The sequence below is a fragment of the Cricetulus griseus genome, chromosome 2 (genome assembly GCF_003668045.3).
Source record: "Cricetulus griseus strain 17A/GY chromosome 2, alternate assembly CriGri-PICRH-1.0, whole genome shotgun sequence".
Lineage (NCBI taxonomy): Eukaryota > Metazoa > Chordata > Mammalia > Rodentia > Cricetidae > Cricetulus > Cricetulus griseus.
Genome location: NC_048595.1, coordinates 256,695,211 through 256,714,079, shown reverse-complemented (window position 1 = coordinate 256,714,079; position 18,869 = coordinate 256,695,211). Strand labels below are relative to the sequence as shown.

At 42.0% G+C, this 18,869-nt stretch overlaps 1 protein-coding gene across 1 annotated transcript in view; it reads right to left on the bottom strand.

The window, feature by feature from the left end:
- The window catches only part of Ros1 (ROS proto-oncogene 1, receptor tyrosine kinase), a 127,048-nt gene that overhangs the window by 67,802 nt on the left and 40,377 nt on the right, over positions 1–18,869 (bottom strand). The window contains exons 13-22 of the mRNA XM_027402106.2: positions 16,379–16,875; positions 14,946–15,158; positions 13,738–13,848; positions 11,775–11,953; positions 10,791–10,982; positions 6,538–6,638; positions 5,298–5,512; positions 4,421–4,581; positions 3,915–4,059; positions 1,029–1,291 (exon numbers count right to left, since the gene is read on the bottom strand). Coding sequence (XP_027257907.1) covers positions 1,029–1,291; positions 3,915–4,059; positions 4,421–4,581; positions 5,298–5,512; positions 6,538–6,638; positions 10,791–10,982; positions 11,775–11,953; positions 13,738–13,848; positions 14,946–15,158; positions 16,379–16,875 — 2,077 coding nt within the window. The remainder of the gene's footprint in view (positions 1–1,028; positions 1,292–3,914; positions 4,060–4,420; positions 4,582–5,297; positions 5,513–6,537; positions 6,639–10,790; positions 10,983–11,774; positions 11,954–13,737; positions 13,849–14,945; positions 15,159–16,378; positions 16,876–18,869) is intronic.

The window sequence follows — 18,869 nt, the reverse complement described above, 5'->3', positions numbered from 1 at the left end:
AAATTTAAAATTTAAAAAGGATCCATAGGAAACTAAAACCTCCAAAGTAATCTCCAAAACATTTCTCCCCAGAAGATGTGGAAAATAAATGTAAATATATGCTATTGTCATGTATACAGTAATTGGTGGGGAAATGAAAATTATCAAGCTGTCCATTTTAAGTAAAAAAATTATTTCACAAATTTAAAACATTCGAGTGGCATGGCAGTTGATTATTTTCCTGACTCCCCATCTCTTTCTCCTCTATTGGTGGACAAACTATGACTATGCAATATCAGCTATGTAGGTCCTAAACTTCTATTCCCACATGCAGTTCTGGTCTGGACATTCGGGTAATTCACAGGGATGTTGCCACATGCTGCCAAGAACCACAGAAGCTGCGTGTGGAATATTGCTGCCTAGTCATGCAGCCTCAGGAGTGAGCTGGCAGATTCAGGGATCAGCTGTGAAAATGAGTGCAAAATAATTGCTCGTGATAGGTAGCTTATGAGTACATGAATTCATAACGAGTTACTCTAAATGTGAGCAATACTCTGAATGCAAGACTATTTTCAAAACATCCTCTACCCAAGCTGTGCTGTCTGGCCTGTGTGCTTCTGCTGGCCACTTGATGCCTCTGGGCACAGTGGAATTAAATTATTAGCAGAGTAGGAATATCTTAACTCAGTCTTTTAATTAACCATCCATTACACTATTAAAATTCATATCCCAGGGCTGGAAGATGGCTCAGCCATTAAATTCTAGGCTCACAACCAAAATATCAATATTCATCACCGAGGAACTGCAGACAGCTTAGCAGTCAAGAGCGCTTACTCCTCTTTTAAGGAGCCCAAATTCAGTTCCCAGGGCCCAAAAGGGGGGCTCACAACTGTCTGTAACTTCTGCTCCAGGGATCCATTACCTCTGGCCTCCATGGGCACCTGTATATACATGTACATATTCACATGCAGATATGCAAGAACAGGATTTAAGAATAACAAAAATAAACTCTGAAAGCAAAAATATGTATCTCTGTTTCTCTCTCATACCTGGAAGGCAACAATATACCCAGGACTCATGGCCTCCAGCTGAAAAGACATCACTGGGGGTATGACGTTGACAGAAATCCAGTCTTCAGTTGTCTTGTTTGTGCCACTTTGTTCAGATATACGATAGATGATTTCAAACTTGGTTAGCACTCCATTTGCATGCTTAGGTTTGCTCCACCTAAACTCTACCACAACTTCATTCTTGTTGACGTATCTTCCACATGACAATATAAATATTCTGGGGTTCTCTGGAGCTGATGGCACTGAAAATTAGATGCATAGACAGGATGGGATATAATGGAAGGCTGACTTTTACTGCCCATGATCATGGTGTGGACGTCTTGCCAAAAAGTATTTCTCATTCCAGATAGTCAAAGTACATTACTCTCATTCTTAAGTCTGTGTAGAAGAATAATCCACAGTTTCTTCCGAAGCTCATCTTGATATTTCAGCAAGTCTCCACGATGTCCTTTCAGCCCACCCAATGTCCTCTTACCACCACTTAAGTTCATCTTTCTCATCTCTGTGCCCCAGACAGAGGAAAGGTAACTGGTTATCCCTAAGGAAGTGTCCCATTCACTCTCATCCTGATAGAGTGGTTTAGCTGATGTCAGTTACTAAGGGGAGGGGGACAATGACTATAACTGGCCTTCACTCAGTTCAAGAGGTAAAATACAGCATGTAGGCACTTTGGCTCTCTTAAGGCTAACCCTCAAGGAGTCAGAAAGTGGTGGAGATGGCTGACGAATATCCCCTGGATGGCAGGGGCATCTCCAGCTATGATAGAGCTGGACCAAGCCGTGCACTATCAGGTCACTATTCCATATATGTCTCTTCTGTCTTGAAAGTCCTCTGCAAGGTCTCAGGGCTCACACCTTCCCCATTTCCGGTACTATTGCTTCCTAATGTTCCTCCCTTACACATGCACTCCTTCCAGTCCTTCTTACACTGTACTTCTCCTATGGTATAAAATCCTGTGGTGATTTGAATAGGAATAGCCCCCATAGGCTCATATGTTTGAATACTTAGTAGAATTAGGAGGTGTGGCCTTGTTGGAGAAGGTGTGGCCTTGTTGGAGAAGGTGTGGCCTTGTTGGAGAAGGTGTGGCCTTGTGGGAGGAAGCATGTCACTGGGGGTGGGCTTTGAGGCTTCAAAAGCCAGGCTCAGTGTCTTTCTCTCCCCCTGCTGCCTGTGGATCAGGATATAAAGCTCTCAGCTTCAGGGCCATACCTCCTCTGTGCCACCATGCTCCCTGCTCTGATAACAATCACCCAACAGTGACTAAGACCTATCTATCTGTTCTTACTCAATCTCTCACAATCCAGTCAAAGTTTCTGCACCAAAAGGTCTTCTGTACCATATCAATTCATGTGCATCTCCCTCTTCTAGGAATACTTGCAGTATCTTGACAAAGCTGAAGATTTTATTGCATTATCGGACTGCTATAGGTCATGCTACCCAACTCAGTTATCATGGCTTCGTTTCTATTATATTAGAAGCAGATGTGTTTCATTTCCAAAATGGTTTATGGACTCCATTTTAAAAAAAAAAAACTATTCTTATTCCTTATTTAAGACCTCCCCAAATCTAGTATTGAAGTGGCATATAATAAGCGCTTAATAAAAATTGGTGAGCTTGGATACTGTTTGCTATGTTGCAAATATTCTGGGGTATGAGCCAAATCCCCTTATTCTTCCATGGCCCTGAATGTCTATCAGATATCTCACAGGCTCCAGTGGGATGCCCTGAGGGATGCAGTTCAAATTCATTTCCACAGAACTGTACCACCAAAGCTGGAAGCCTAAGACAATCTTAGAGTACACCTGGATCCAAATGCTACCTGCAGCAGAACATGCTCAAGTTCCACTATGTTCCCGCCATGAGGCTTGTGTATAAATATTATTGACTAAGTCATACCATAAAAAGTGCACTGCTGAGTGGATCTGTCTTTACTGAGCTATTACCGCCTGCTCTATTGGAAGTTCATAGAAGTGAAATTAATATGATGCTGTCATTTACCAATATTTGCAACAGTAACTCAATGAGATCTCAGCAACTCCAGTAAAAACTGGATTATGCTCTTGTCACTTAGCAACTATTTCACACGAGCCACTCTGGGCTTCCTTCCTCACTTCTGTAACTAAGACTACAATACCTGTCTTGTACCTCAGATCTGTGTAGGGATCCAGCATAGGTAGGTAATAAATGTTTAATACAAGTGTGATGTCTGCAAAGATGCTTTATACACCTGTGAGGATAAGCCTGGTGTTCTTTTTCAAATATATTTCCAAGAAGCATAAAATCTAGACACCCAGAACACTGAGTAACCAATATTGTTAATACCTACTGCTCTGTAGAGCCCATTTACCCAATGAGATGTTTCACGGGCTTCCTGAAACATGGGTTTGGTTTTTTTTGTGTGTGTGTGTGTGTGTGTGTGTTTTTAAGATTTATTTATTTATTATGTATAGTGTTCTGTCTGCATGTACCCCTGCAGGCCAGAAGAGGGCACCAGATTTCATCACAGATGGTTGTGAGCCACTACGTGGTTGCTGGGAATTAAACTCAGAACTTCTGGAAGAGCAACCATTGCTCTTAACCACTGAGCCATCTCTCCAGCCCCCTGAAACATGTTTTTGCCTCTTAAATATCACTACAGTAGAGCAAAAATAATTCTTAGCCTTTCAAATATTAATCTTTGGGAATATATTTACTGGCTCATTTTGGTGATACTATTCTAATCTCCAAGAAGTCATTGAAAGGTGGTTGAACCTATACACCTCAATCAAACTGAAAGTTATTTTAACTATTAATGACTATCCATTCCAGATCAAGTAAAGTAAGAATTTGCAGCTTATTATTGTTTACAAAGAGATTTTCTTTTACCTGATTCAGGTGTACGAAGTGATAGAGATGTTTTTTGGCCCTTTCCCCAGTAAGTATATGGAGTGACAGAAAGATTAAATAAGGCATAGGGCTCCAGCCCTTCCACAGTAAACATGGGTAAAGACTGTTGTTCAATAGCCAGGAACTAAAATATAAGCACAAAACATTTTTAGAGGAAAAAGTATTGACTTTTGCACTCACAACTAACTAAAACTTCTGAGTTATGGTTTACTTCTAAAATCAAGACTTGAAATCTTAGAGATGCAAATTTTGATAATTGTTTTTGATATGGCTTTTCGATAAACCAGCTAAACTGTAGCCCACACCACAGTTAGCACAAAGCAAAGACATCTGCATAAGTGTTCTCAGGCATCTGCTTAGTAACCAAATGCTATGAAAAAACAACCAAAGAGATGCGTTTGGCTAAGTGTACAAATCACAGGCACACACCCTGCTGGCACAGTGAGGAGGAGCCTTTGGGAAATGGTATTGAACCAGCAACATACCTTAGACTGAGCACTAAATTCCACACTGTAGAAAACTATGCCCCAGTCCACTGCAGGGGGCTCAGTCCACAGGATTTGGAAATTTGAAGTGTCTCCTTCAATCCGAAATGAAGACTCCTGAACAGAATCTGGGATCACCTTGGGAGTAGAGGAAAAGTTCCCTATGGAATGAAAAAGAAAGAAAGAAGCAGCAAGAAATCTAAGGATAGATTCATGGAAACCCAACAGGAACTGCAAATAATTAGAATTAAAACCAGATGTGGTGGTGCATTCTTGCAATCCCACCAGAAGTTGCAGGCAGAGGGACCAGAAGTTCAAGGGCCGTTTCAGCGATAAAATGATTCCTGGGTCCATCTTGACTACATGAGACCTTGACTCTAAACATACAAATGCCAATTATTTTTCATTTCCTTTTAAAATACCTTGAAAATTATCTTTAACTATTGCAGGATATATATTTGTTAAGATTAAATTTGCTATAAACAAATCAAACGAACCACTAATATTTTTCTTAAGAAGTATGTTAAAAGAGGGAGAGTATCTGTCAAAATATCTATTGAAGGCCGGGCAGTGGTGGTGCTTGCCTTTAATCCCAGCACTCAGGAGACAGAGGCAGGTGAAACTCTGAGTTCAAGACCAGCCTGGTTTACAGAGTGAGTTCCAGGATAGCTGTGCTACATAGAGAAACCCTGTCTTGAAAAACCAGTGTGTGTGTGTGTGTGTGTGTGTGTGTGTGTGTGTGTGTGTGTGTGCGTGCGTGCGCGCGCGTGCGCGCACGCTTGTGTATGTATGTATATATATACTATATATACCTATATACATGTATATGTTTACATATGAAGCATAAAAGTGAATTGGTATAGATAAAATGCTGTACCTGGCAGAGGCTTGAGGGATGTCTGTATAATCGTGAACTGATTAAATTTCGCTGACTCTGAAACAGACACACTGGTTCTCTGACCTATTTCCTGTGCTGTAATAATCCTAAAGCCATTGATCCAGAAGAGTCGACCACTGTAGTACATCAGTGCATTCTGGGAAATTTCAGAAGTACTCCAGGCTGCAAATTCTGTGATGGTAGCATCCCCAGCCCTGCTAAAACATAAAGCCAGTGAGTGCACATCTGGAGTTTAGGGAGGTCTGGTAGGTGCAAGCACTCACAAAATTATGTGCTCCTAAATAAATATGAACACACAAACAAGAAAAAATATTTGCATCAACAACTTTCAATGTTTTTACTTTCATATTAAATTGATTTTTTAAAATTTCCTTAAGTTACCAAACTTAAACCAAATTTTCTTATTAATGCAATACAGCAATTGCAAGAATATACACGTTTCAGGTTTTAACAAATCCTTGTGCTTTGGGTAACACTAATGTCACAACCTGAATTCTTGCTACTTCACTACAGAGTTCACATCTGGTTTTGCCTTGTGGTTCTTCCACAGCACTTGCAAGTGCAGAAGTAAGACCTAGTACCGGGTTCTTCCAGGCCTTAGAAATAAAGTTGCCATCCAGAAAGAAAGCCACAAAAATGGCATCGATTTGTCATCTGTGCAAAAGTTTCAAAGATGACATACAGATGGAGGCAGGCGGGCTTGGAGCCACCAAGGACATACCATAACACAACACTGGAGACATGAGTTAGGGTTCTAGCACAATTGTAACTTTTTAAAAAAGAAAACCTATTTGAGGAGATGTGAAAAACAGCCACAAGAACCCCAAACCACAGAGACACACAATAGCTATGTTATTAACATAGGTACCAGGGAGGGCATCCTTCCGGTCTACCTAGTAGCTTCACTCAACCTTCTTCACTGAAATCAGTTCACATAAAACCAACAAGAAGAGCCTACATGCCTATTTGATCATACCCGTACCCCTCTGTAGATGAATGAATTTGCTATCACTATAGGTTGATACTTCAGCAGTAGGTAGGTCTGCATGCAAATAAGTTAACTTCTCATTTAACCATTTATAAAATATGAGCATAACAATACCAAAAATTCTGTGTCTAGCTGAAGTCTATCCCCTTTCATCAGGGCTTTCTCAAGAAATAAAAAGACATATTAGGAAAGGCAAAGCATTCTCTTCAAGCCTTCCAGGGATCATCTCACCCCCGTCCTCGAAGAACAGCTGTGTACAGATGAATACACTGATTGTCCTGCACCAGCCAATACAGCAGCCCGTCACTGAGGTCTAATGTCAGGGCAATAACCTAAACAGAAAAGAAGTAAAGAAAATGAACCAGGCCTGAGGAAACAGCTCAGCTGGAGTCCTTGCTTAGCAAGCTTGGAAACACTCGTTCAATTCCCCCATGCTGCAAAAAAAATAAAAAGAAAGTGAATCACCCACAGATCTGAAACACAGCTTGGTGAGTAGGTCAGACTACAACTACATATTTCTCTTCAAGGATTTTTACCTTCACGAAATATCAATATCACATAATTATAATTTGTGGAAATGTACATAGATTTCCTTAAATTCTTCAAAAGGCAGGAATACCAGTTATTCAGTTTTACACACTTAGTTCTGATGATAGCCAAAGTGGGATTCTCAGCTGGGCAGCACCCCGAAACTTTCGAAGAATACAATTCCCGACCTACTCCAGAGCTGCTCAGTTTAAAATGGAATTTGTATCAAGCCTTGTCTATTGCTAGCTGTAACTTCAAACTCTTTATCCACATAGGAGAATGAGTTCTGCTGTTGCTTAAACCACTTGTTCTCTAAGAATACTGGCCAATAGAGTTTTTGTCATGATCAGATAGGCTGTATCCTCTCCTATTATGATCCCTGGGGGTAAAAATGAATCTCTAGGATGCTATAAAACTCCCCATATAATTCTAGTGTGCCACCTGGTTACACAAGACTGTAATTCCAGCATTTAGGAAGTGGAGGTCTTCGTCAGAAGAGCAGGAGTTCAAGGCCACCCTCAGCTACATAGGGAACTGAAGGCTAGCCTTGGCTATGTGAGACTCTACTCAACCCCAAAAGAATAAATAATGTATTTTCTGTTGACTGAATCCAAAAGCATTCTGGCACAGTTTATAAAGATAGATTCGCAGAGTGTTCATTTGTTATAATTGGATATTCAAGTGTATATAAAATCTCATTTTTAGGTAAAATGTAAAAACCACCAATTACGACTCTTTCCTTGTCTTCTTATTGAAGCCCATTTCTTAGCCTCATATCTGTTTGTCTAGGTGAGTCCTGAAGAAAGATTGTTTGTTGTAGGAACTGGACCGTAAGAAATCTAAGGAACTGTTGATGGGACCTTTCTGTTATTTGTTGCTTTCTTTGGCTTTCCAGATGTTATATATTCTCAAATAGCTGAGAATAATGGAGTTGCCTGCAGCACACCTGGGTGCTCAGGGGCATCCAGGGCTAAACAGGGCTAAACAGCATCCTTAACAGGTGATAGGAGCACTAAAGAATGATGAGAACCCAGTGTGGAGGGACATCGGGATCCCAGGCCTCAGGAAGTGGAAGTGGGATGGCCAGGAGAGAAGACCCTCCTTCTCAGAAAGGGAATAAAAAGGAGGGAGGAAGCATGGAAAGTAGCAAGGACAGGAGGGAGGGAAAGAGGAGGGAGAACTGGAAAAGAAAAAGAGAAATCATGAGTCACTGAAAAAGGTAAAAGAGTTCATGAAGAAGTCCAAGAACTACAAAATCCTTCCTGGCAGTTTGCCCTACTACAAAAGAATCGCCATAACGTACTTTACTGTAAGACCTTGCACTTGTTCTGTAATCACAGATGGAATCCTCCAGAGATTCTATTGGTTCCTTTTCTAGGTGAAAAGTCCTTTCCAGGTTTGAAAATTTTAATCCTGTTTTTACTTCCTGATGCTTCAAGCTGTACTGATTTTTTTTCAGTTAATATGAAATCGAGTCAATTTTATTTGGCTATTTATTTAGTGTGTGTATGTGTGGTACATGTTTTGTGCGTGTGTGTGTATGTTGGTCAGATGTCAATGTTTGGTGCCTACTTCAGTCTCTCTTTTCCTTTTTTTGTTTGGTTTGGTTTGGTTTGGCTTGGTTTGGCTTTTGAGACAGGGTTTCTCTGTGTAGCCCTGGCTGTCCTGGAACTCACTCTGTAGACCACGCTAGCCTCTAACTCCCAGAGATCTGCCTGCTTCTGCCTTCTGAGTGCTAGGATTAAAGGTGTGTGCCACCACCACCCAGCTTTCTTCACCTTATTTTTTGAAACTGGGCCTCTCACTGCACTTGGAGTTCACCCTCTGTCTACACTGGCTGGCCAACAAGCCCCAGTGTCCTCGTGTCTGTGCCCCACACCAGTGCTGGGTTACAGCTGCACACCTCCGTGCCTGGCTTTTCCTCAGGTCCTGGCATGAAGCTGATACAGCTTCATTTGGTTATTTACAATAAAATACAATAGAGCTTTCTAAACCATAAATTAACTATCTCTGTTTTACCAAGACATTCCACAAGTCTTTTTGCTCAAATACAACAAAGTATCCAACCATAAGTAAATCCCAGGTATTGGGCCAATTGCATTCCTCTATGTCTGTCCACAGTCCTGTGTCTAAATGGAGCTAAAAGGTGTCACCTGGATCTCTGTAACAGTCATCGCATCTAATGTAGTCTGACCTAAACTGAAACCTTTATAACTGAAGTTTAATGTTCTAAGTTGAACTTGTCAAATACAAAACAAAATTAATGTTAGATGGATCTCTTTTCTTCATCATATAGTAATTGTGTCTTTCTGAAGATAGTTAGGTGATGGTGTTTTCTTATGTCTGCTGATTGGAAGCAGCTTGTGTCTGTGATAAATGAACAAGTGGCATGAAGGAAAGATGGTAAGCTAGACATCTGTCCAGTGCAAAAGAAGATGACTCAGATGATGGTGTGCCTGCTGATGAGCATAATGACCTGAGTTCATAATGACCTGAGCCTCCATGCAAAAGCTAGGGTGTGCCAGTGTGCATTTATAACATCAGTGCTGGGGAAACAGAAACAGGTCAGTCCCTTGAATTCATTGGCCAGCAGGCCTAGCTGAATCAATGAACTCTAGATTCACTGAAGAAACTTAGTCTCAAAACATAAGGTGAAGAAACCTCAAGGGTAAGGGTAAACCTGCTCTGAAGGTTACACACATGGTGGCTGCATGAGCAGGAACATCAAGCTGCTGGAAGTAAGCTAGAAGCTTTCTCCTTAATAACTAGCTTCATAGTCCAGGAAGGGGTTTTGCAAGCTGCTTAGGGGAAGGGCATTGACAGTCTTTCCTCATTTGAACCCTAGGAACTACAAGACAAGCCACTTGTGTAATAGTGACACTACAATTATAGGGTATGGGGTAACCAACTCTATGACTACATTTGAGGCCTAATCCACAGGAGGGAATTCATGCCCAATACTGAAAACCTAGTTAAAACTCACGTCAGGAGAGTTAATAGGCTCTAGAGGAGGAAATGAATTCTGTTGTTTAGCTTAATTGAGATAGTATCAAATTGCCTTCTAAATATTTATGTTCTTATCTATAAGCAAAGGCAGCTTTCAACCTTAACCACAGAACCCTCTTTCTGGTTAGCAATGGCAAATGTAGAGAGACTCCTGGATGCCAAGGGGCTAAGAATAAGTTATAGATGAGTGCTCTGTCTTCTACAAGACATATATGAGGTCTCCTCTAAGCCACAGGTAACACTGGGGAATATAGGTGGAAAGAATGCAAGAGCCAGAAGAGTGAAGGGCTGCAGATGCCATCCTCTGGGTGATGTCAGTCATTGGATTCATGAACCCCTACAGTTAATAATGCCTACACTCAGTCCACACAAGAATGGTCCCATCAAGTCAGGTATGGATGGAGCAGAAGCTCAGGGGGTCCTGCCCCCCTCACTGCTGAACTATTTGCAAATATAGAGTCAGGAAGATGAGGAACATTGCCTTCAGTTGTGCATCCACTGGCGACCCCACTTGGCTCCAGTGCAGAGTTCCAATCCAGTGATCATACAGATGGTCCTGGTTAAACTAAATCAGTCACAGAGCAAAAGCCAGTGTCGTAAATCTAAGAGCCTGGTGGGGACAGTAGGACTAATAGGAATGGGAGGGAAATGAGAGTGAGGGAGAAATCAGAATGCATTATATACATATATTAACACTAAAAACCTGCCAGATGTGAGCCCACTTAGGATAAGGTAAACTACAGAAATTATTATGTTTGAACTAAGAAATTAATCAGTTCTGATCACCAAATAAGGATTAGAGAAACATTGGCCATACAGTGATCTTACTCCAACAGCATTTCCTTTAGAAATCTACCTTAACAAAAGTAAGTAGAGGCAGTATTGTCACTACTGTGGAATGGCACATTTAGCACCAATAAATAATGACATCCTAACTTTTACTTTGTTACCTTCTTTCCAGACAGCCAGGGTTGAGCCTGCAGTATGAGAGAACTTTCTCCATTCAGTCTGGTGCTTTCGACTGAGTAGAGCGTAGTCCAGTACAGATAGCCACCAACTGAATCCACAGCCATGTCATTCACCAACAACTTCACATGAGCAACAATGTCAGTGTGTCCTGTCAACACAGACTGCCTTTGGATCTAGAAAACATGACAGTATTGCCAGATAATTATTTTCAAATCATATAATTATTTCTGGATGGTGTAAGTTCATTAGCAAGTTCTTGCACTCATTTATATGTTCATTTATTCATTCAAACACAAATATTTATCAGCACTCTGTGGTTGCTGAGTAATGGGCTAAACCTTGAAAAATAGCAAACAGATACAGCACCTGCCTCAATAGAATCTCCATAGTCTTTTCATGTCTAGAGAAGTAAACTGAGTTAAAACATTCAGTATTCCTAATTATGTATTCAGTCAAAATACCCACGGATGCCTTTTTTTTTTTCAGGGCCTCTCTAGATAGTCATGGCTGGCCTAGATCTCAGACCAGACTGCACTTGAACTCAGAGATCCATCTGGCTCTAGGATTTTGTCTGGGCTGGGATTAAAGGCATACACCACCATGCTCAGTGACATTCTTGGTATTTGATTGGGAGCTAGGAATGCAGCTCAATGGGAGAGCATTGTCCAGCATGCACAAGACTGTCTTCATCCCCATGATTTCTAAAAAAGAGAGAATTTTCTCGGGCTGAAAGGGATATGCATGTCTTCACGGAAGAGGAGCCTTCCCCTTGTTCTCCTCTTTACTACGTATCTCCTGAATTTTAATTCTTATAATTATTGAATACCTGTTACACGCCAGACACTGTACTTTTTTATTCTTAAAATATTACTTCCCATAGTTGGAGAAATGGCTCTATGCCATGCAAGTCACTGAAGTAGGCAGGAATTGCTTTAGAACACCCAAGATACCAGGCTCTGACTTACCACATATGTCTTCCCAGCCCAGTAGAGAAAGTGACCCAGCCATTCAAAGGCCAAAGCACCAGCCCCGGCAATGCTGGGTATGTGATAATTCTCTGAGGCATCCATCCCATTCAGTGGCCGCACATAAACATTGCCTTTTGTGTCACTGTAGTAGAGGCTGTTGTTATACCAATCCATATCTCAAAACAAAGACAAACAAACAGCACTTATCTTCATGTGTGCTAATAGAAAGAAGCAGGATGAGTCAATCACACTGATGCCTGTATAGTGTTGACATAGCTATTCGTGAGAAGTTAAGGGTCTGTCAAAAATATTTAAGAGCTGGTCTTGGTGGTACAGGCCTTTAATACTGGTACTTAGGAGACAGAGGCAGTCTGCACATTTGAGGCCAGCCCAATCTATATAGTAAGATCAGGTCAACCAGGGCTTCATAGTGAGACTCTGATTCACACTCACACAAAAAGAATATTTCAGTAAAGCAAGCCCCAAAGCTGAAGCCCTGGAACCAGGAAGATGAACAGATCCTCATAGAGCATCTGCCCACAAAGCATCCGTCTGACATTGTCCCAGGTGTTTTGCTACCTAACTGAACTCCTAAAACAGTGACAGCAAATAGAATTATCATTTTCTTAGATTCCATAAGATTGTCTATTCTGTCTGAGGCCTCAAAGATCAAAGAGAGGGAGCCAAGTTCCCCACCAACACCAGGTCACACCCTGGAGTGGTGTGGTGGAGTAAAGTGGTGTGGTGCCACACTGGCCTTCTCAGGCCAGCTCCCTTGTTGGGTGGAAATGCTGCCGTAGGCTTAAAGACAAGTTGAAATATAAAATAAGTAGGTAATATAGAAGAGATCATCTTCAGGCAAGGTGACTGTCACACCACTTTAGAAAGAGCACTTCTAGCAATAGTGCCCTGTCACAACCTCACAGTCGTCCTTGTCAGCAGTTCTTCCTGATACCCTGTTTAAAATGATAGACAGCAATCTTCCTGCTTCAGTTTTTTTAAAGATTTTATTTATTATGTGTACAGTGTTCTGTCTGCATGTATCCCTGCAGTACAGAGGAGGGCACCAGATCTCATTACAGATGGTTGTGAACCACCATGTGGTTGCTGGGAATTGAACTCAGGTCCTCTGGAAGAGCAGTCAGTGCTCTTAACCACTGAGCCATCTCTCCAGCCCCCCTGCTTCAGTTTTACATCAAAGTCACAGTAATCGTTATAGAAAAGCTGTCTTAGCAGAACAAGACAGGATGCTATTGAAGGACAAAATGATAAATTAAAGCTCATGAGCATCGATCAAAGCCCTTCTGAAGTGGACACAATAAATAACCACACATTTTGTGTAATAAATAACATCCCTACCTAAGAGCAGACACTTTCTCTTTTTTTCTCTTTTAATAAAAATTAATTCACATGTCAATCCCAGCTCCCTCTCCCTCCCCTCCTCTCCTACCCCAACCAACCCCCCCAAACCCTCACCCGATCCCCCCTGTGCTCCCCAGGGAGGGTGAGGCCCTCCATGGGGGATCTTCAAAGTCTGTCATATCATCCCAGGCAGGGCCTAGTCCCTTCCCCATGTGGCCAGACTGAGAGAGTATCCCTCCATATGGAATGGGCTCCCAAAGTCCATTTGTACGCCAGGGATAAATACTGGTCTACTACCCAAGGCCCCATAGATTGTCGAGGCCTCCTCATTGACACCCACGTTCAAGGGGTCTGAATCAGTCCCATGCTGGCCTCTCAGCCATCAGTCTGGGGTCCCTGAGCTCCCCCTTGTTCAGGTCAGCTGTTTCTGTGGGTTTCACCAGCCTGGTCGTGTCTCCATGAGCAGACACTTTCTTAACAACAGCACTGGCTCCCTTCCTGGGAGTCCTGGCAGCTAGAACTCAGTGTTTTCCTTTGCCTGAGTCACCTGGCAAGACACTGAATAGGAACCTAAACCTAGGTGAGTGAGAGTGTCTACCTGACACATTTCCTACATCAGATGACAGGAACTCTCCTGGGCCAAAGCTACTGAGTGGTTTGCTCCAAAGCCCATCTTCCTTCACAGCCATGATGAATGGTGGCTCAGTAGCTATGTGGTAAAAGAAAAATAAATTAGTAGGAAATGTCACACAAAGCATACTTTTTTAAGGCAATGTCTCACTATGTCGTACTCAATGGCCTAGAACTCTCTATGGAGACCAGGCTAGCATCAAACTCATAGAGATCTGCTTGTCTCTGCTTCCCAAGTGCTGGGATTAAAGACTGAGTGCCTACATGCCCAACTAATGCATACTCTTTAAAAATTAAAACATCAACATTTTGAAAACTATCATAGAATAAGATAAGCAATTGCGTCTGTGTAGTAGAATCATCTATCCTGTTAATGGTCCCTCTGAATTTTACGTAAATATTTGAAATCCAACGTGAAGAAGGATGCTGCCACTGTAACAGTGTCTAATAGTGCCCTGCCAGACACTCACGGCCATGCCATAGTCTATCACAGTGCTTCTCAACCTTCCTAATGCTGTGACCCTTTAATACAGTTCCTTGTGTTGTGCCAACCCCAACCAGAAAACTATTTTTGTTGCTACTTCATACCTGTAATTTTGCTACTGTTACGAATCATAATGTAAATACCTGATATGAAGGCTACCTGACATCTGACCCTCTATGAAAGGGTTATTCAACCATGAAATGGTTGAGACCCACAGGTTTAAAATGGCTGATTTATCGCCACAGCTACTTTCACTCCCCACGGTTACTGTTTGTTATGATCCCATTCCAAAAACTCAGAAGTCGTTGTGATAATGACTATATAAATGATGCTGTTGTCCTTCAATTTCTTTGAGTCAAAATGATGAAATTCGCTATAACTCATAGACCCCTCAACTTCTCTCTCCAAGACCGTCAGAGGTGAGGAATATTGTGTCGTAATAAACTGAGAAGAAATCAGTGAAGAAGAAAATTATATTTCTTCAAACATGTCTTGAAGTGTATAAGGTAAGAAATACAAATATCCATGGTGATTTATTTAATTCCCTAATTGCAGATTTAAAATTCGTCCTCAAGAGGTCAACACAGCTTGTTCTTATCTCTTTATAACATTTGGAGCAAGAACTTGTATGTGACACTCAGGCTAAGGCTCTCCTTGTTAGACTCACTCCCCCACCCAGATCATAGTCTTACCTGGTACCAGGGTGGTACCCACTGAGGGGTCTGACCAGGGCCCTGGGCCTTTAGGAGAACTCGCTCTCACGGAAACCATGTATTTTGTAGCACTCTGCAGCTCGGGCACATTAAGCATGGTCCCACTTAGGTTAGAGAAAACTTGAGTGACTTGAGGAAGGTCTTGAGTGGAAACTTTCACCTCGTAAGTCCAGTTCTGCCAGGCTGAAGGACCTAAAGAGTTAAATAATGTCATTGACCTGGGTGACACTGCAAGGAAAGACCAAGGAATTCTCAAAAATTCATCAGTAACCTATCTCAAATGAGTAATTAGCAGTCTTGCTTACTCTACTAACAGGGTCTCTCAAGTGCTGAGATGAACAGAAGTCTGTGCCACTATGTCAGGTAAACGGTCACTCTTTCTATATGGTAGACCAGGTATAACCAGGCTCTTAATAAAAAAAAATTACTCTCCAACATAATTACCAGAAGCCAAATCAACTTAGGGGGGCTGCCAATTCATTCTCAATTTGTGGGGGGGGGGGGATTTGTCCTCATGTATCCTTGGGTAGCCTCAACTTCTTATATAATGAGGATGACCTTGAACTGCTAATCCTCCTACCTCTGCCTCTTGAGTACTGAGATTACAGGTGTCTACCACCATGTCCAATGTATGCCTGGCTGGGACTCCAACTCAGGGTTTGGAGTATGCTAGGCAAGCACTCAGTCAACTAAGCTACATCCCCGGCCCTCATTCTCAGCTGTTTTTTTTTTTTTAGATATATAGCAAATAAGCATGATCATTTTGTCATAAAGTAAAAATTGTCCAAGTTTGTTAAATATTACTGCCTACTGATGGGTTGGAGACTAGCAAAAAAAGTGATCCATAGGGAGAAGCTGCCCACTGCTTCTGTTAGGAAAGCTGTACAGCTTCAACTATCCATTTATACCTGGTTTAGGGCTGCTTCCACAGCAACACAGAGTTAGGCTGCTGTGACAGAGACCATCTGCCCAGAGATTGAAATTGTTTGCCCTTCTTTTACTAAAAAGCTCTGGAGTCCACTTGCTTCCTACCACATGTGTTCTGTCTGTCTGGAGATGAAGAGCCAAGCCCAGAAAGCTGAAGGAATTGCTGACATTCGTTCAAGCCCCCCAGCCCAAGTGTGTTATCCTCCTGGCTAGTTGCCATTCAGACTAGAAAGTCAGTATATCTCATAACAGATGTCCAAAACTGGCTGGGGTATTCCGTTGGGATCTGCCATGGAATATGAGGATCCTCCTACTGCAAAGCTAACAACAAATACAAGACAAATGTAAAAACACTCTTTGAGCTAAGTAGTTGCCCCTGGCTAAAGACTAGATGCAGGCTCCCAAAACTGAATCTCTATGCTGAGCAGTAGAAGCCTCTCTCCCTTCCAGCTGGTCAGTAGTCACCCTGAGCCCAGCACACTCACTGGCTCCTATGGCAAGAGCAGGAGGCTTCCATTGCACAAGGGCCTCTTGAGAACCAAACAGCACTGAGAGCTCCTGTGGGTGGCCTGGCAGAGGGTACGACTGGATGGATGAGCCAAAGATGACCAAGTTACCAAACCCAAATTCTTCTATGTGACTCAGGTCACATCCCACAATGAACTCATTGAAAGACAGAGAGTCCTGCTGGAAAATGGCCTTGCCGTCTGTGATGAGGAAGTCATTGTTTTCACAAGCAAAGCTCTTCACATCCTTAAGGGGTACCCAAGGCAGCACTTGATGGAAAGCTGAGCCATCGAGAAATGTGGACATGAAGACTTGCACGGTGTCGTTGAAGTAAATGATTCGCTTGGACTGTGGCTTTACTGCAAAGTCCTTTAACGTGCTGCTCTCCACAATGTGCACAGCTTCAGTGTGCCTGCCAGATGGCAAAGGGAGACTGACTCTGTAAATGCCATCTCTCAGGAGATAAAAGACATACCTGGCAGGGGGACAAAAGAAGGCTGGTGTAATTCAGCGCAATTGAAGGTGGTTTTGTGACCTTTTGGGCTAATTGCTTTAGCCTGCTACCCATCAGTACCATGTATCCCAGGACTTCCAGAAGTGAGAGACGATAGAGGTGAACGCTGGAACTATGCCCAGCTGATTACAGTTAGAAGCTAGAAGGTTGGAAACTCCACCCTGTTTTGTGAGGCATGATCTTTTAATGCTTATAAGGGGCTTTTTGAGGTATCGGAGTTAAGACTAAGAAGTATCTTTAAAGATTTCACAGGTCAGCATATTGTACACAAATCACATAGTTATGGCTGGAAGATGGCCACGTGAAGAAAGTACTTGCCAGATTAGCATGAGAACCTGAGCGTGGATCCCAGAAGCCATGTAAAAGCCAAGTACAGACGTGCACACTATTCACTCCTGTGTAACTGGGGAAGCAAATCCTGGAGGCTCATTGGCAACGAGGCTGTTAGAAAATGCTCAACTGTGGGTTCAGTGAGAAGCCCTATCTCAAAAACCATGGAGTATGATAGAGAAATGTACCCATCTTTGACCTCTAGTCATCTAAACTTTTAACAATATCTGCCTATAAGTAAGTCAGGCAATTATAATTATATATGTCTCTTTTAGCAAACAATGGAGAATACCCAACAAGTGACCAAAGCTGCTTAGCAGTACCACCCAACTATCAAGAGAAATAATTCAAAAGAAGAATGTGGTGGTGGCACACACCTTTAATCCCAGCACTTGGGAGGCCGAGACAGGTGGAACTTGGTGAGTTCAAGATCAACCTGGTCTACACAAGTGAATACCATCCCCAGCCAGGGCTACATAGAGAACCTGTCTCAAAAACAAATGTATTTAAAAATATCTAGAAAGTCCATGGGACTTCTCCTGTATCCCAGGGTTTGTGAGTTTTGTTTGTTTGTTTTGTTTCGTTTCATCTCATAAACCTATAATTTGGGTTAGAGATGTGGCTCGGTTAGTAAATTGCTTGCCTAGCATGCACAAAGGCCTAGGCTTCCCAGTACCTCATAAAACTAGGCATCATCACACACATATGCAATCCTAGAACTTGAAGGATGGAGGCAGAAGAATCAGGAGTTCCAAAGTCATTCTCACCTACTTAGTGAGTTTAAGACCAGCCTAAGCTCAAAAAAATTCTACAGTTCAGGAATTCAAACCTAAAATGAAATTAATTTCTGGGGCTAGAGAGATCACTGAGTGAGTGAACTGCCTTCTGTACAGGGCTTTTGTTTGAGTAACCAGGACCCTTGTAAAACCAGGTGCAAGAGCACAACAGTTCTTCTAAGACAAGATGAGAGGGGGAGTCTTGAGGCCGCCAGAGGCTCATGGGCCTGCTAAGCTGGGGAATAGTAAAAAGGATACATGTCTTAAACACACCGTAGAGAGCACAGACTAACACTGGAGGTTGTCTCTGACCTCCTCACAAGTTCCCTGTAACTTCTACATGCTTGTTGTGATGTGCATTCATCACATGCACTCACACACACACACACACACACAAGTGCACACGCACACAAAAAAAATTCTAAAATTTTGAAGAATATGAAAAAGAAAGTTTGAATTTAAATAATAGTGAGCGATCTTTTTTCTAAGAATGTCAGTGTGAGAAAAATATGTTCTGTACTTTTTATTTCATTCAAAATTAAAGCAAATTTGGGCTCGGGAGATGGCTCAGCAGTTAAAAGCACTTGCTGCTCTTCCAGAGGTCTTCAGTTCAATTCCCAGCAACCACATGGTGGCTCATAACTATCTATAATGAGATCTGGTGCCCTCTTCTGGCATGCAGGCAGACCTCTTTATACATACTAAATAAATAAAATTAAAAATGAAAGCAAATTTATCCCTACAACAAAGAAAAATGTTTCATCTTACCCGCATTGAACATGCTTATTAGTAAAGATTTTGTTGGGTTTTGGTCATATTTAAGACCAAATGATCTCAAAAATAACTTTC